The sequence below is a fragment of the Cariama cristata genome, unplaced genomic scaffold (assembly GCF_000690535.1).
Source record: "Cariama cristata isolate BGI_N322 unplaced genomic scaffold, ASM69053v1 scaffold41200, whole genome shotgun sequence".
Lineage (NCBI taxonomy): Eukaryota > Metazoa > Chordata > Aves > Cariamiformes > Cariamidae > Cariama > Cariama cristata.
The window spans coordinates 369-19,068 of NW_009594996.1; the positions used below are offsets into that span (position 1 = coordinate 369).

An 18,700-nucleotide genomic window follows, 5' to 3' on the forward strand; every position below is an offset into this window, starting at 1 on the left:
CCAAACCCAAGTAAGTGGATCTGATGAAAGAATGTTGTTGTCCTAAATGTATAGCATGAAATATTTTTAACCTAATAAAAATTATGGTTTTAAAATAGAATGTAGGCAAGTATGGAGTTTCCTTCTAAGGTCTACTCTGTGTGTAAAACATGGTATGGTATCAGAGCATACTTATTCATCTCTGTAAGGTCATGTAATTAAAAAAAAGCAGTTTGTACAAAAAAGAAGAATAAATACTTAAACAAAGCTAACAGAACCTGAAGATCTACACTTCTTATAGTAGAAATCTGTAGATCAGAATGTCACAAAATATAACGATTATACGATGCTGATCATCTCTGTGCTCCCCTTCAGGTGCCTGCAGTTACATGGGACCAATCTGGACTCATGTCCCTGAACATAGCACTTTGTACCCAAACACTGACTAGCTCTGGTCCCTCCCTGGGGGAGATGGAAGGAAAAGGGGACTACGGCTCCTCTCTTCCAATTTTTTGGGGGACAGCATGGCAGATGAGTTCCTTCTCCTCTTCGAGAGCAAGGACCAGGCTTCCTTCTGCCCTTTCCGAGACTTTGTGCAAATGGAAAACTCTTCCCTCTGAGCCACCAGCTCAGGCACAGAGCCTAATTTTGTATATGTTAGCCACAGGAGTTTAGTTTCAGAGCCATCAGACTGGCAGCTTTCACTATCACTGTGAAGACAAAAGAGAAAATTAAGCAAATAGTCTGGTGCTTTAGATTTACAGTGTACCCAAATCATGGTTTAATCAAACTGGCTGTGTGTGTGAACATGTATATATACGTATATTTTAAGGTTGTAACCCCATTTACTGTGTTAAAGGGCCAAAACCCTAAGTCATATCAGTCAGATTCCTTCTTAGAGAATTACTTTCAGAGGAATGCTCTAGTAATCTACATATAAACAAGGTGAAGTGTTACAACAGAGAATATTTTTTATACAGCCTTCAAAAATGTAATAGTTTTCTGATTTAAATGTGTGTATATTCTCTATATATGTACATAAAAATAACATTTTTAGCCACTCCACCTCATGAGCAGTTGTAAACAGTGAGGTTATCCTTCCTGTGCGCTGGCGTCCGCTCGATTATCTGGCAACAAGACAAAACAGATAACCGGCAGAGCGTTTTCATCATGCTGTCACTTTGTCGTGTTTCCCACTTTGTTTTTGTGTTTGCTGTGCTCCTGTACTCTGAGACAGAAATGAAATTATGCTAGGACCAGGGAAAGGTGTCCAGCCCGAGTTCCTGGGGTGTATGCAGCATGGGCTTGCTTGCAGAAGGCCCACACACTTGGCGAGTGTGGCAAGCGATAGGTATGAGCCACAGATGGTGAAGTTCAGGCTTTGAATGTACTGTACCAGTGCTTGAGATCTGTGCATGGGATCAAGTCAGTTGCAGAAGCTCCCCTGCTTTGAAACAAAATATTCTTTATTTTTTGTGTGACTGTGCAGGGAAAAGAAAGGTCCTTTTAGACCTTACTGTCTGTCTTGGAGAACAACCCACAGTGGCAGGAATTAATCTATGAAACACCACCTAAAACTTGAAAAGGTTTAGATTCAAGTAATCGATTTTGGACAATCTCTGCAATATTCAATTTTGCTTCTCCCTCTCCCACCTCCATGCTATGTCAAATAATTGTTGCTGCCCAAAACTGATGAGGGGAATGAATAGAGCCAATGGATCAAAAGACAAATTTTGTATTCCAATGTGATTTCTGTTTTGACTTAGATCTTCCACCACCTTCAACAAGAGAGAGACCTCCTGGGTGTAAAACAGTGTTTGTTGGAGGATTACCAGAAAACGCAACGGAGGAAATTATTCAGGAAGTCTTTGAGCAGTGTGGAGATATAACAGCAATTCGGAAAAGCAAGAAGAATTTTTGTCACATTCGTTTTGCAGAGGAGTTCATGGTTGATAAAGCCATTTACCTTTCTGGTACTTCACATTCTTTAATGGATTTTCCTTGCTTCTCATTTCTATTTTGTGATGCTAATGTTTGCTTATTTTCTTAGCTTTTATCTCAGCAAGTCTTTCTTGAGCTCAGTGGCTGTAGCTTGGAGTGGCAAGGGGCAATTCTGTATTTCTCTGTGTCTGCCAAGACTTGTGCGTGGTTTTGTATGTTGCTTACCCAGGAGCAATTTCCTGCCGTTCCACGACAATGCAACAGATCCTGAAATTCACCACAGAACAATCTTATTTTTGATGTACACAGGTTTATATAGTTTTGCTCACAGGTTGTGGAAACAGGAGGGCACTAGGCCAGGAACACTGCTGTTTTCCAGTGCCAATTTCTCTGATAGGCTGGCAATTTCCTTGGCATATTTTTATAGATTTGTAGTGCAGTCTGAATAAAGTCGCCTTTATGCCTGCATGTATTCAGCTACCACATGGGTTAGATTCTGAGTCCCATCTGTAGGCTATGTCTGTTGTGTCCCAGGACAACGAGTGCCACAGAAACTCAGGTGTAAAATTTCAGAATCTCTTTTATTTTCTAACAAAGGAACAGACAAAAAACCTCTCTAACTCACAGGGAAAAAAGAAAAAAAGAAAGAAGGAAAAAGATGAAAACCAATCCTGCTTTCACATATCAGGCTTCAGTGATTGTCAGTGCCCTCTCAAGATTACAGACTCCTTCATATGAGGATTGGCTTCCGAACTGAGCCCTTCACCTTTCTGAGATGGATCCTATCCCCTGTATGTATTTGTCTCCACAGGCTGGTTCATCTCTCTTTCTGGGTCCCAGAGAAACCCAGAAGTGTTTTGCCCCACAAGTGTAGTGTAGCAGTTTCACCCCACGTGCAAGGTATTCTTAAATAAACAAGGGCCAGGGACTGCTCCTTGACCGAGACGAGCTGACAGAGGCTGGCTTACAGCCACCCACCCTCCGTAGGGTGACCTCGAACGAACCCACTGGGACTGTCCAAAATGGAGCCTGGGAGGCAGCTAACGATTAGGGATATCTTGTTTGAGCTCCCACCCTAACCGTCTTCTGTTTAGCAATAAGAACACGACCTCAGTGTCCTGTAGGTGTCCATAGGAAGCTCACACAGCTGGAAACAAGTGGTCTCTCAAATCACCGTCAACTACATCTTAAAATGAATGAAAGAAAGAAAGAAAGAAAGAAAGAAAGAAAAGAAAACATCTGAACTTTTGAAACACGTGATCAGGAAAAACCTAGCTCCTTTGTTTCACAAAGGATTTTGTGTTTGCCTTTGTGGGGTTTTTTTTCTAACTTGGCTGCTTGCTTTAATTACCTGTTTGAAGAGCTACAGAAAATTGTGAGTTTTATGAGGTCTATGTAAAGATTTCTTTGAAATATTGCGGTATTTTCAGGTTTCTTCCAGATCTTTATTCCATCCCCTTTTTTTCCTCCTTTTTTATTTATTTTCACTTCATGTCTTCTTCCTTCCTCATCCTCTCTTCCCAATTTCCATCCTTCCTGTTTATGTGTATGTTTACATTGCTTCCATAACGCTGTAGTTCCTTGAGACAGATCACAGGCATTGCAGTAGTAAGAAGCAGTAGCACGTTTCCCAGCTTCCAGCTTCTGTCTTGGGGCCCCATCTCCACAAGCAGTGGAGCAGAGGAGGGGCACACCAGATTCAGTAGGAACTATTACTGTATATAATAAACAAAACAGTGGCAAGAAAGAGAGGAAAGAGAAGCTCAGGAACGTACAGGCTGTGATCCTGGGCCAGAGCCAGTGTCCCTCTTGCTCAGTTTCCTGCTTCTCTGCAGTTGACTGCACCCTTTGCTTTATTCCAAGTCAAGTTTTACTTTAATTTTATATACCTTAAATCCTGGAGGACCAGATTTGATGATTAGAGGTAGGAAATTCCCTGTGCTGCCATGTGTCCTCATTAATAAGGCACTACAGTGCACATTCAGAATAAGGGAAACAAGCAGAGATGGAGGTGGCAGATTCCCTTCCTCATCCTTCCTCATCCTGAATTTTCTTCGAGTTTATTTCCAAGTTCTTGGTTCATCCTTCCTTCTTCCGTTTCCTTTTGTCACAGTTGCACTGCTGTCTACGCTTCCTCTTACCGTCTGCTCTGCAGCCCCCCTCCCCATCTGTCTTTTCCTCCACACCTTTTCTTTCTTCTAAAGTGTTGTACTTAGTGTCTCTGACCAGATCAGGGAAAGAACCAGTGGAGCTGATAGGGAGGAGGAAGAAAAGCAGGGGCATGCTGCAGCCAAGTTTCACTTCTTTTTACCACCAGTGCTGAAGTCTGCAGAAGAAACAGGGAGCACTGACTGTCCCCCAGCACCGCAGAGCAGGGAGGTCTGGTACTAGGCAGGGGTGTGTTTTATTTGTACTGAAATATTGGGGTTGTTTAACCAGTCTTTATTCCATTCTCAATATATTCTGAAATGATGGGGATAAAGCATATTGTTAAGGCATTTTCTTTTCCCTATAAGAGACAAAAGAGACATAGAGAAGAAATTTGTGGTTAATATAGTACGCGTGTTATATTAGGGGAGAGTCATGCCTTTGATATTTGTAATATAATGATAATTTGTCTGCCTAATCAGTTTTGTATGTCTACGCCATCTAATCTCATCAAATTTAGTATTTATCCTGTGCTTATCATCAGAATAGTGCAAGTGATTACAAAATCCATCAAGTAGTTTAATCAGTGATTTTTTTCCTTTCTGTTCCCAAGTAAACATGTATGAAAAGGAGACTGGGAGATGGGTAGAAGACTGATAAAAAAGTTAACTTGAGGAGGGGTGGCTTTCATTTAGCCCCGAAAGTTACATTTTGATCTCCTGAGTTAAAGACTTTCTAAAATTGACATACCAGCCAATGAGAAAGCTCCTTCTCCAAACTGTATGTACTTTTGTGGCTGACAATTCAGTAATTCATGCAAATATTGATGGTCCTGGACTTGAAAATACAGGACAAACAGGTGGCTTGAGACAGACCTGTTTATACCTCAAAAGCCTGAGTATGCATTTTTCCAGTGCTGATATTTTCCCCTGTGGGTTTCCATTTGGTACTGTGTACTGGTTTTATTTTATGTTCTCACTGATCATCATCAACACTCTGATCTAGATCCCCAGTTAGAGAGCAACTATTGGCCAGTCCCCAATATAGCAACACTCAAAGGTAAGTCAAGCCAGGGAGTTTTGACGAGACCTGTGATATGGAACTACTGTGTTTGATTTTTGTTTAGCACCCTCATTAATTTTTCCTGTTGTTGCTCCTTTAAAGTGAGGATCTTGGCAAATTCCCAAAGTCTTTTCCTCTGCCATTGTGTGTGAAACTGAAATTAAAAATGACAAGCCAGGCACGCAGTTAGTGCTAGCTGCAGTCCTGAGCAAAGAGATGGGGAAAAGGGTCTGTAAGGGCAATTCATTGCCCGTGCAGGAAGGGAAGGCAATGGCAGGTGGTTCTCTCATACATTCAAATATCTTCAAACATCAATAAGGAGACACAATATGGGAAAAGAGCAAGCTTCCCAACTGCTCCACAGTTCAAAGTTGCCAATCCAAATGGGTGCCTAAGGATCCCATATACAAAACAGGACCTGCCAGTTGTGCACTGCTTGCTACACAGCATCTTGTCAACCTGTCAAGGAGTCTGTTCTTCACTGGCGAGGCCATTGGTCCTGTAGTGTCTGCAAAGCCTGATTTAGGAGGGTGCAAGAAGCCATCCCAAAGGTGTTTGCTTTTTTGTTAAGGGAAAGATGCCAAGCCTAGAGCAACCTGATCTGACTTTGAAGTTGACGCTGCTCTGAGAAGGGGATTGGACTAGGTGACACCCAAGGTCCCTTCTGACCCAGGTTGTTCTAGGTTTCTGTGCTGGTGGAAACCACCTGACTGGCTGGCCATCTTCAGTCTTAAGAGATAAACAAGCAGTGAGATTTTTTTTTTATACAATTTATGGGCAATTTCAAAAATCTATTAATTTGGAGACACTTAAACTAGTTACCTAAAGGGAACCATTTATCCAGTACTACATAGGGTACCGGGTTATGAACTGCAATTTACACTGTTCTATGGGTTTTTTTCCATTATCCCCATTGACTTAAAAAATTAGGGCCATTTTAGAAAACCTCATCTTTGCCAGTGCACACACAGCCAGTACATGCACAGTCCAAAGTGGGGCTTTGAGGTCCACAGGTCTTCCTGCAGTGCTGTGTTTGTCGGTCTGTCCATGTCCAGTGTGCTCCTGCCAACGGAGGCAAAAGAGGGAGGAGAGGAAGAGAGATTGTGTCTTCCTGGAAAGTACAACCCAGCTGGGAGATCTAATTTTAGGTTTATGAGACCTGGCACCTTGGCAGTGTCCTTTCACATTGCTGATAATGCCATTTTGGCACAGAGCAATCACTATTTGAGGAATGCAGCTGGCAAGTTGAACTGGGAGGGTTAACATTTGTCATGGATATCAGGGTAGCTGCACCACTGACCCCTTTGGGCTGACCCCTTCATACCTACACCTCTATGGGTAAAACCACATAATTACTCCCTCATTAGTTCAGAACCCAACTCTGAAAGGTCACCCACCCTCTTCTTCTATTATAGCTGACTGAATATGGAGTATCTGTAATTATTCCCTTCAAAACCTTGTGACTAAAGGTACTTATATGACCACAAATAGCCTTCTCAGGGGGAAAAAGTAGTTTACTCCTCTGAACAAGAGAAAGCAGAGCAAAATAAAGGAGCTTGAAAATAACAAACAATCCCCTCATTTGCCTCCCTTCCAATACTCAGTCCTACTTCACCCCAAGCTTCTGAACCTTGGAGACCAGGTTTGGTAGGTTCCATGGAAGTTTCTGATGCCTTCTGGCTTTGAGGGATCTCTGAAACACTTAGCTTGAGTTTTTCATCTGGATTTGGAGTCCTTGCTGGAAAATGAAAGTCATACCTCTTCCTAACTGACAGGCTACTTAGCTGAACTCCACAAGATGTTTGAAAGGAAGATATCAAATCAAAAGACACCTTTCTTTGGAAGGATCACTACATATATGGATATTCAATGTCTTTGAAGCTATTGTCTCGTACATGCTGTAGTACAGACAGTCCCTTGTATCCATACAGCAGGATATTTTTCCAACAGTAAAATAAACAGACTATGCCTTAATATGCATTTTTGCAAAGATGCTCCTAATCTACTACACAGGTCTTAGCTTTGCTGTCTGTGGGGAGAGTTCAAAACTGAGTTTTAACTGTGGTGGTGAGGTGCTGAAGCTCTTTAAACCACAGGCAAACCACAAGACTGAAAGCTAGGTTCTCTTGGACTGCTGTTCAAAAGCAGCAAACACCATTTTTCCTGCTGTTTCAAACAGGAGTTTCCTGTCCCTGGAGTTATTACACAGAGGTTGTGGTAGTGTGTGTTTCTGAAGAGCCTCCTATATGCCAGCTCAGCACAGAGTTCATCTCTGCAGCCTCCCATGATTTGAGAAGTCTCTGCTGGGCTGCTCTGCTTCTGAGGCTACTGCAGTGGGTTGGCATGGAAAAATTAGAGCTAGCCATGTGCAGACTGATAACTTTTACGTGCACATGAAGGCTCTGTTTGCAGCTTTGTACATATTGTTTTCTCACACTTTCTCAGCATTTAAAAAGTTCTGTGAGTATCTTTCAGCCTTGGAAATAAAACTTGAAAAAAAGATAGGTTCTTCCACAGTATGGGCACAAAAAGGTCCTTTTATAGGTTTGACATGATTTGTTTCTCCTCTGACAGCAGTCAAGGGTTTTAGTTCAGAGCAGGGCCCTGTTGTACTACTCTATAGCCCTGACTTAAGACTTTTGCAGTCTGCTAGCTTTGGCATATGATACATTGACCAAATTATGAATCATAGGATCATAGAATCATTTAGGTTGGAAAAGACCTTCAAGATCATCGAGTCCAACCATTAACCTAGCATGGACAAGCCCACCACTAAACCTTGTCCCTACACACCACATCTCCACGTTTTGTGATCATCAAGTCCAACCTTCTACCCAACACTACCATGCCCACTAAACCCACTAAACCATGTCCCTAAGCACCACGTCTACACGTCTTTTAAATACCTCCAGGGATGGTGACTCCACCACTTCCCTGGGCAGCCTGTTCCAATGTTTGACAACCCTTTTGGTGAAGAGATTTTTCCTAATATCCAACCTAAACCTCGCCTGGTGCAACTTGAGGCCGTTTCCTCTTGTCCTATTGCTTGTTACTTGGGAGAAGAGACCAACCCCCCATCACTTCAACCTCCTTTCAGGTTGTCGTAGAGAGCAATCAGGTCTCCCCTCAGCCTCCTTTTCTCCAGGCTAAACACCCCCAGCTCCCTTAGAAGCTCCCTTAGCTGTTCCCCATCAGACTTGTGCTCCAGATCCTTCACCAGCTTCGTTGCCCTTCTCTGGACTTGCTCCAGCACCTCCATGTCTTTCTCGTAGTGAGGGGCCCAAAACTGAACACAGGATTTGAGGTGTAGCCTCACCAGTGCCAAGTATAGGGGGACGATCACTGCCCTGGTCCTGCTGGTCACACTGTTTCTGATACAAGCCAGGATGCTGTTGGCCTTCTTGGCCACCTGGGCACATTGCTGGCTCATGTTCAGCTGGATGTTGACCAACACCCCCAGGTCTTTCTCCACGAGGCCGCTTTCCAACCACTTTTCCCCAAGCCTGTAGCGTTGCATGGAGTTGTTGTGACCCAAGTGCAGGACTCAACACTTGGCCTAGTTGAACCTCATACAATTACCCATTGATCCAGCCTGTCCACAGCCCTCTGCAGAGCCTTTCTACCCTCAAGCAGATCAACACTCCCACCCAATTTGGTGTCATCTTCGGACCGACTGAGGGTGCACTCGGTCCCCTCCTCCAGATCATTGATAAAGATATTAAACAGAACTGGCCCCAATATCGAACCCTGGGGAACATCACTGGTGACTGACTGCCAAATGGATTTGACTCCATTCACCACCTTCACAAGTCCTCTGTTCACAAACAACAGCAAATGGGTAGAACGTCGCCTAAGATGAGGCACAGCAGGTTTCATTATTTGGTCTGAACTGGGTCTTGCAAATACCTAATAAATCGATCCACACATTTAAAATTACTTTATTGAATGCTGAACTTAATTCATTTATTGGTGGTTTACATTTGTTGCCAGATTATTTCCAATAGGCAATTGGGAAGTAGTGTTTGCAATTGTAAAGCCTCAAAATTTGAGATTTAGCATCAATGCAGATATGACACTATCCTCTTTGTGGCCCAGGAATTTATGTAGCACTACTTTCTCATTCATCTGTAGTCATGATTTTTATAAAATTTCAGCCTTTCCCCATGCTTCCAATTCCTTTGGCAGGCTGGAGAAAAGTACTAAACTGCACATGGTCTCAACAGGATCAATGGAAGAAGGACTTCACATTCAGACTAAAACAGATCCTTTTTTAGTAGTTGTTTTTTGTTTCACTGGCCTTTGCACTTACAAAGTTTGGCAAGTATTGGCTACAAAAAGGACATATTTTGAGGGACTCCCAAACAGGAATGCAGATCCTGTACTTAAGGTCGGCTTTTTCAGCTCGCCTACTACGTTGACTGGTGATGCAGAAAACTGTGAGGAAAAATGAGGGGACGGAAGTTTATCTTCCTGTGAAAACACAAGGATCAATACATCCTGCGTAGATATGTGGGAATCTGTTAATGTACATTTTTACTTAACTGTACTTGAGGGGTGGGGAAAAAAAAATAAAATAAAGAAGTCCTGCAACAGTTAGTTCTGCTTGTTGGTTTCAGGTTACCGCATGAGATTAGGATCTAGCACAGACAAAAAGGATTCAGGTCGCCTTCATGTTGATTTTGCTCAGGCAAGAGATGACTTTTATGAATGGGAATGCAAACAAAGAATGCTGGCCCGAGAAGAACGCCACAGACGCAAGATGGAAGAAGACAGACTGCGCCCTCCTTCTCCCCCGGCAATAATGCATTATTCTGAACACGAAGCTGCTTTGCTTGCTGAAAAATTGAAAGGTAAGCAGCATTTGATACTTTCCAGTGTATTATTCCTTAAAAGCAGGAGCCATCTAGAAGTTAGAGCAGGGGAGCCAATTTCTCTCCGATGTATTTCATTACTTGCCCTCTTAGCTTTCCTCCATTCCTATGCCATTTCTATGCCAATGATAATGATACTCACCCAGTTGCAAGAAATGTATAAAGTCTGTCCATCTAGCTGTGCTTCAACAGCTAAAACACAACCTTCAGGATATTACAGTGGTTTGGTTTTTGGTTTTGTTTTTTTTTTTTCTGCTCAGTTGCTGTTGTCTACCTTGGAAATGCTCTCCTAAGACGACAGCCTGTTACAAACATCCTTCATATTAAAGGCCTGATTCTTAAAACGTCTCTATTTCCCTGATGATATGTTACTATATTACATGCATGCAACTGTCCCAGTTCCTGGCATTTAAATTGCCCTCATGAGCTGCATTTTAATGTGGCCCTCAGATGCAGTGGTACAACTTATCTCTGACATGCTCTGTCCATTCTTTCATTCCTTCTTTAAGGTTATAATTACTTGTGCAAGATAGCGTCTTGTTTTGGTATGCGTTTGCTTGCTTGTTTGTTTTTTTCTAGGTACACTCACCAACTTAATATTTTTCAAGGGTGCAGCTTGAAGATTCCTGTCTTTAATAGTTAACATAGAAAGTAAGAAGCAAAGAAATAAAATTATTCATGATAAAGAAATTTAAAAAAAGATCAAGTAAACAACTGCTCATGCCCCTTAGAGTTGTATTTGTTTTCATTAAGTGTTCAGCAATTGTGTTTGGCATTCTTTCCCCATGTGGTTCTGAGCACGTTACTTTACTGTGTGCCAGGTCACAAGAAACTGTGATTCTTGCCACTGTTTCAGAATTATCCAGCTTAGACTTAGGCTATCTAGCTGTCAACACACTGGACTCTGTTCTAACTATGAAACATGTTTGGGAAGCTGGAGAAGGACAGTGCAAAGTGTTGCATCCTTGGAGCATGGAGCATGGAGCAGAGATGCACCCTACTGTCTCTTTGAGTACTGCATTCGTCGCTGCTAGTTGTCACTGTTACTTTGGTCCGTTATTAGTTTGACTGACTGATATTCTCACCACATACATTCCTCTACTAAATAGTTCATTAAGTAACTGGGAAATTGGTGAAATAACCCAGGTGGATTGATGGACCAGGAGAAAAGAAGGAAAGAGGCCCAAATATAAGAATTTTTAATTCTTACCTAGCTTCCAGTCCGGCTCCTCTAGAGATTATACAATACAATAGAGAGTTTTAGTTTCATCTGTTCCCAGAATCTGTTTTCAATTGAATATTTCAGGAGTTAATCTTTTAGAGGGAAGTTTTTCTTTATGTAGTAAGGCCTAGAGGTTTCCTGAACTAAGCCAGAAAATGCAAGAAGTCTGGACAATTTCTTCCGTGTGGCTAGCCATTGCTTGGGGCAACTGAATGTGGGTTTTTGCAAGATGTTTAAGATGTCTATATTTAGAAGGGTTTTTCTCTTCATTCTGGGAAGTTTCCGTACTTAATTAAAATCTATTCCAAGTATTTAGAGCTTTGGTTCTCCTGAGGGACATTTGACCAGAGCTTGGCCTATATGTACACGTTTAATATAGGAATATTTTGAGCACGATATAGACAGACACCAGGTACATGACTGTTTCTCTGGAAACAAAGATAAACTTTCAGAAACATAAAGAATTAACTCTAAAAAATTAAGAAACCAAAACAATAAGTTTATTATTTATTGCTTAAAAAATAATTCAAATCCAGCAAAAAAATATATTGCAGTTTTAAGAACTTTGCTAATTAGCCATTGCCGTGTAACAAGATTATTGGTACTAGCCCTGAATCTGTATGAATTGTTGGGGATGGAGAATGCAAAGAACCCCCTGTTCTTCTCACTGGTCATGAGTTGTCTCCTGTATTAGCTACTCTAGAAAGCAGAGGTAGAGTTCAGTCATTGTACTGATCTGCTTTACTTTTCCTATGGCATCATAGCCAGTGTCTGTAAGGCAGTAGGGTGGAACATTACGGCCTTCCTTCGGCAGCAGAGATTCACCACAAGCCCTTTGTGACAACCTAAAAGCAGAAGTACAGCAACACTAAAAAAAATTCTTTGACTCTGGCAAAGGGCAGTTCTTGTCATCATACATTCACTAACAGAAGATGTATATAGGTACACACACACACTCTCTCTCTCTCTCTCTCTCTCACACACACACACACACACACACACATATATATAAAATTTGGGGTCAACATCTCAGGTCTCTGGATATCACCAGATCTGCATTGCTGCAAAAGACTGGGCAATTCATCCTAAAGAAAAGAAGGATCAAAACATATCTGCTCTTGGCAGGATTCACCTTGAAAGACTGAGTTTTGAGCAGATGCTTTGCAGTTGTTTTCTTAAGGAAAGTCATGACCTCCCCATGGTACTCACTTCAAAAGACTCCTGAGCTCTCTTGCCAGCTCATGAGACAGAGCTGCCGGTGCCCAACGTGCAGGTTTCAGCTCCTGCAATGCCTCCAGAACTTCACTGAGCAACGCTAGCTGAAAAGCAAGCCAAAATAGCTAAACATCTGTCATCCCAAGGTACTGCTTTACAATCACAGATGTAGACAACTTGGTCTGAATCCAAGCAACTTTTGTTGTCAAAATAACCTTGGAAATTCTTGACAGCAAGGAAGTCTGACAGTGAGCAGAGATGAACTAGGCTCATCAGCCAGTCCCCTGTTGTGGTCTAGATATTTATTGAGTCTATAACAGAGGTGTCAATATCTTTTTTCACCTTCTGCAAACTGCAGTGTAAGACTTAAAGAAATCATTGGTTTTGTGTACCAGACTTGGCTGGAAACTCTTGCCCCAGTGTTGTCAGCATATTCCTATTTCTCTCATGTGCCGAAGTCACCTGGTACAGCAGTAACTGCAGTAGAGGAGCCTGGGTGAGATAGTATAGAGGGATCTTTTATGCCAGTTGGAAACAAAAGTTCATTATAAAACATCAGCCAGGTAGTCTCTATTGGAATGGAGCTTCATAGAAAAAAAGAACTGGTTTCTCAAAAATGCACTGCATGGTGACTGGGGCTGGGAACTCGCTGCGTTTGAGGCCTTGCATACCTGCAAGAGCACGAGGGTTTATGACTTGCTCTCTATTCCCTGCTCTCTGTGGACTATCCCAAATCCCTTCATATCTGCAAAGAACTTGGTTTGGACACTTGATTTAGGCAGAAATAAGGGAAACCCATCAAACTGCAGACCAGTGCAATTTTTCACCACTTTCAATTTTAGACTGTGGCAGACAGTGCTGTTTTATGTATATCTTCCTTTTCCTTTTCCTTTTCCTTTTCCTTTTCCTTTGTCCTTCTTCCTTTGTCCTTTTTCCTTTTTCCTTTTTTTTCCTCCATTAAGGTTTTCAGGGTCCTGCAAATGAAATCCTTCATAACTCTTCCCTTGCTGGCAGTGTAGACATTTTTTTCTGCACCTTTCATGTTGTTAGCCAAGAGTGTATTCACTTTTCTTTTCTGTAAGTGCCAGTGGTGTTGTTCCTCTCCGTATTCATCTGTTGTGCTTTGTTATTGCCACTTTTCACTATGTGGCAGTGACATATTGCCGGTATCTTGGGTGTAGGTCTTATGGATTTGAGCCTGTAGCTCTAAAAATATAGGCCTACACTACTAACTCTCATTGATTAAACATTTTTCAAGCTGCTCTGCATTGATAATTTGCTAGTGATGTTCTCTGCTGGTCACAGCCAGAGCCAAAAAGAGGAGAAGCCAAGGAGATGATAGTTCATAAAAGAGGAGATTTCCTGCATTGCAAAGATGACTTCTCACAAAATATTTGATTTAAATTTGTTTCATGCACTCCCATGGGAGACTGCCACTCTTCATGAGTCCAGCATATAGAAGGCAGAAGAGACCTGAGCCTGGATTGTCAGTGTGAAATGAGCTCCATCATTCAAACTGGATGGGTAACATAGGGAAAAACATGAGCTCCTTCTCATACAGGGCTATGCTGATCAGTTTTAGCTTTGTACCACACATTTTAGGTTTGCAAGCTAGTTGGGAAAATAAAACCGCTATTTAATTTTGCATGTCACGTTATTTTTGTTTGGGATTTTTCTTGACCTTCTAAACCACTTAAGTAGATTTGAAGGGAAAAAGCAAAATAAGAAATAGACACCATTTGTTTAAAATGATAAAGTAAAACTTCACATTTTCGAAAGGTATTCTTTTTTTATTCAAATGTTCCAAAATTTGTCATGCCATTGCAAGTAGTTTCATCCAACCATTCTCTGATTGCCAGGGAATAAGATAACAACTAAGCATAACTCAAGTTAATGAAACTTCTGGCCTCCTTTCTGACGTCCTCCTGCCTTAGGAAAAACCCATGTTTCCTTGAGGAAATATCTCAATAAATTCATAGATGTGACTTCTGGGAAACCAAGGTCTTTTACAGTGAAGTGTAAATGTGAATTGCTTCCTTAAATAGGCTTTGAGGATAGACCCTGAGTTCTTGTTCTGACAAAACCAGCAGAATATTGTCTCTTCTGCTATTACATTACAAAAACGTGACCTTCTTGTCTTCTGGTTCATTGCAACATTTTGTTTGGTGTGTTTCTCTGAGATTTTAATTCCTCAGTATTAAATCAGATGCGTTATTACTGCACAGTGAGATGTGTCGGTAGATATTTAGGATCAAATTTGCATACTCTGACATCTGTTTTCCTGGGTGCTTTATAAACGGTTGAGTAATGTGGTGCCCAGAACATCACACAACTGGAGATAGGCTGAACCTTTTATCCTTAAGTGGAACACTGCTCTGTCAGATGCATTGGAACAAAACATTTTAATCTATGTGCTTGTGACATTTGCGTTTCAAATCAGAATTTCGAACATTATGGTATTCTTAATTCAAGCATATCTGTATCTAATGGTGTCATCTTCAGAAATCACTTCTTGCAAATAAGCTCCTCTAAAATACTACATCTGTCTTATTTGCTGCAGGTAGTTAAATAGTTCCACCATCTAACAAAGAAATCTTTTCATATTTGATTATCTGTTTTTTAAATGTTTTGAGCAAAGGAGACATAAATATCTGCAAGTTATATACAATACCCTGGAATTTACCTCCCTTTAAATATAGTGTTTCTTTATGAGCACAGGAAAGTTATTCATTAGGTTTTCCATTTAAAAAAATGTAATCTGAAAAACTGAGAAGCGGTTTCTTTGCCAGGCACTGTATTATCCCCTGAAGAGAGAACAGATTGGAAATTTAAATAAATAGATGGCAGTTACAGTAGAATGAACTAACCGGGGATGCATCTTGTGCAAGATTCAGGTAACATCAAGCCTGACAATCTCAACCCTTGCACATCATTTGAAATATAAACAACATTTAATTGCTTGGGAAATAGGATATTTCACTGAGAAGAAAGCCACGCTGCTTTCATTATCACTCTGCACTCGAAAGCCAGACTTGTGGAGCGCTGCAGAAGCGGTGCAGTTATCCAGAGAGACAAGTCTCACACAGAAAGGATCGAGTTCAGTGCAGGGCTACGTCAGAAGGGGAGGCAAAGCTGAGATCCTCCAAACAAATCCAATGAATGCCAGGTTTAATTGCTGCTGAAAGACTCCAGACCTTTTTTTAGCACAATCTTTTTTTATTAGTAGTACATCAGGACAGAGCCATACAACGGACATGTTTCAACACTTTAGCGTCAAATCTGTTCACTCGCCCTTCCCGTTTTTAGATCATCATTTTCTCCTTCCTTCTTCCATATGCTGCTGACATCTGCTGTGACACAATACATCTGGCGCCAAGAGCCTCGCACAGGGGCTTTGAGCAGGCATGGTGCGAGGGCACTTTTGTCTACTTGCAGAGGAGCATAAGGTGGGTTCAGCTATTGGCAGCCTGGTAACCCAATTCCCTGGGCACCTCCCCCTGAAAGCCTGGAAGAAGTACGTTTGCTGTTAAGTGTATTACTGAAAGTGTCCTCCTTCACCTAATCTGTATTGTGTCAATGCAAATTTTAAGGTTTTAATATAAACCTACTTAATTAAATGTACCTTACTGCAAAATGAGTCAAGTTAATTACTGTGAAGGGGGAAACTGCAGCTTGCCAATCTGAAAGTTTGTGGTGTGATTTTGAGAAATAGGGAGGAAACTCAATACCCTCATAATTACTTTTTATTGGAAATAATGGCATCAGCAGGATAAGATAATGGATTTCTGTGTCTCACATGAAACACCCACCTCTGGAAGAATCTTGTGTGATTTAATTTGGAAGAAAGAGCTTGATGATACAGGGGGGAGAGAGTACCTTTTAAGATATCTTTTAGTAAATGTATATACATATTTTTATCAAATCTGGTTTCAGCTAGTCATTTATTACATAACTGGAAAAGTTTCTTGATTGTAGCGTACAGTTAAGGCTATTTAAGAAATAGTGAGGTGGATATTAATAATTCTTTAAAATAGCCCTTTGGCAGTAAGAATTTTTATTCCCTGCTTTTCTCTTATTATGCAGTGCCATTGGGTTAAAAATGTTATTAATCCTAAAAGTACCAGACCAATGTGTGTGTTGCATGGCACAATTATATAAGGTGTTTGAGCAGGGAAAAAAAGAAGGTGAGGGTAGTAGCTGAAGAGTTGTGTTTCTAGGTCAGTGGCAGGCACTCTGTGCAGGAGAAGCTCTTAAGCCAAGAGAAAAATAGGTCATCATTGTGGCACCAAAAGTGGCGTGTGCTGGGAAGCAAATTGTTCCTGATGCACAGGGGAGCTGGGCTGAACCTGCTGATGAGAGGGGTTAGTAAACCTTTTCCCTGACCTGATTCACCCACAGCAGTCACTCGCTGTGGTTTATTATTTTTCATATTGAATTCAGTGATTGTGGTTTAGAAATCTTAGTTATAGTCTAATAAATTATTAAATCAGAAGTCCGATTAACAGTAACCTTGGCTATACATCCTCCCCTGGCTGCAGTTACATGGAGTGAAGAAGTTTGCATCCTACCACTTTCCTGTAACAGCTGATCTGATCCCAGTTTGGCAAACTGGAGTGTGATCAGCCGAGCAGTTCCAGGCAGACCTGAGGGCAGTGTAACTGTGAGCAAAGGGTCAGTGCTCAGCAGGTGGGGATGAGGCAGGTGACACAACATCTTCCTATGGCACAGCTACAACTGACCGAGGACAGGCTGTCAATCAGAGGCAAATAGATGGGACATATCCCACGACTCTCGTCCCCTCTCTGCATGCCTTGCAGCATACTCATTCTCAGTGCTCACAAGAATACCTTCAAGGGGTGTTTGTTAACTGCATTTCTACTGGTCAGGGCAGAGCTTAGCATAAGGGCACACCTGTCCCTTCCCATCTTACAGAATGGCCAGAGAAAAATGAGATCATTAATGCAACCCAAGACATACACAGCCAGTGCAGGAGCTTTCTAGGAGTAGTCATTAGGATAAAGAACAACACCTCTGTCTTTTCAGCATCTTCTTGCAAGCCTAGGAGATTGCATTAGGGGAGCAAGATTAGGGACAAGAGATAGTATGTGCTGACTCTGGACAACACCATGGCCCATAGGACAACATAGAAGGATTGCTGCGATTTAGAAAGTCTCCAAGTGTTGTGTGAATTCTCAGATACCTTTCAAACATTTGAGAAAGCCCAGAGTTGGGAAGATCTAACAAGGCTAAAAGCAACTGTAGCCCAGTGTTTGATCTTGTCCTGGCTAGAAGTCCAGCACACAATGTCACTCTTGAAATACAGAAGTATAAAGTTAGCTATATTTGCAATATATCTATAAATGTAAAAATGATAGTAAAAAGAGTGTTTGAATGCCTAGCTTCAGAGTGATGGATTAGTCTATCTCCTTTCTAATGGCTAAGGCCTTAGACACTGTCAGCCAAGTTGTGAAGGCATCTTATGGAGGTGCTTAACATTGAGAGATAAGTAGTCACAACATATCAGTTTACTCTGAGCTGAATTCTGCCCTGTGTTACATCAGGAAAATTCCACAAGATGGAAGTAAAATCTGTTTCCAACACTTTTTCTCAGTATACCATTTTGTAGCAGTTCTTGTCATAGCTTTTTCTATTACGAAGTTTATTCCAGTTGGGGTTGCTTAGACATGGTCAAATTACAAGCAGAAAAATGCAAAACATTTGTCAACAATTATTCCTTTTTTTTCATAGAAATATCCCTGTTGACAATTTCCCAGGCAGCTCTAGGGATGTGTTTTCTTTTCTTTATATTTCGTTTCATCTAAGTTGTGAGCTAGGATTTAAGTGCCAAACATCCTCAGTTGATATAAGAGGAATTTGAAATATCTTATCTCTAGAGGCCTGTGATTGAGTCTAGCAGTACCAGGAAAACTCTGTCAACAGACACCCAGCAAGCCATCCTCAATAGATGGGTAGTATTAAAATGACATAGCATGTATCACAGCTTGCAGTATGACTGAATACCCAACACAGGTAAACAAATGCTGGGTAGGTGTTCTGTAACTGGTGCACTTGTGTAACAGTTGGGATTACTCTGACCAAATGTAGACATCTGTTGCAGAGATGTCTATATATGGGATCACCCCAGGCTCCCTTTACAGCCGATTGAAGGAAGCAGACACTTCTGGGACACAGTTCACCTCATCCTCAAAAAAACAGCTAAAACAGGACTGACAAAGCCTGTATGACAAGTGTCCACCTCTTT

The 18,700-nt window shown here is 41.4% G+C and overlaps 1 protein-coding gene across 1 annotated transcript in view; it reads left to right on the forward strand.

Annotated features, from left to right (window-relative positions):
- The window catches only part of LOC104161511 (ecto-NOX disulfide-thiol exchanger 1), a gene marked incomplete at both ends in the record, with an annotated part of 23,673 nt that overhangs the window by 188 nt on the left and 4,785 nt on the right, over nt 1-18,700 (forward strand). Inside the window, 3 exons of the mRNA XM_009699984.1 lie at nt 1-10; nt 1,746-1,952; nt 9,747-9,980. The exon at nt 1-10 is cut by the window's left edge and continues 188 nt beyond it. Of these exons, the coding sequence (XP_009698286.1) occupies nt 1-10; nt 1,746-1,952; nt 9,747-9,980 (451 nt within the window). The remainder of the gene's footprint in view (nt 11-1,745; nt 1,953-9,746; nt 9,981-18,700) is intronic.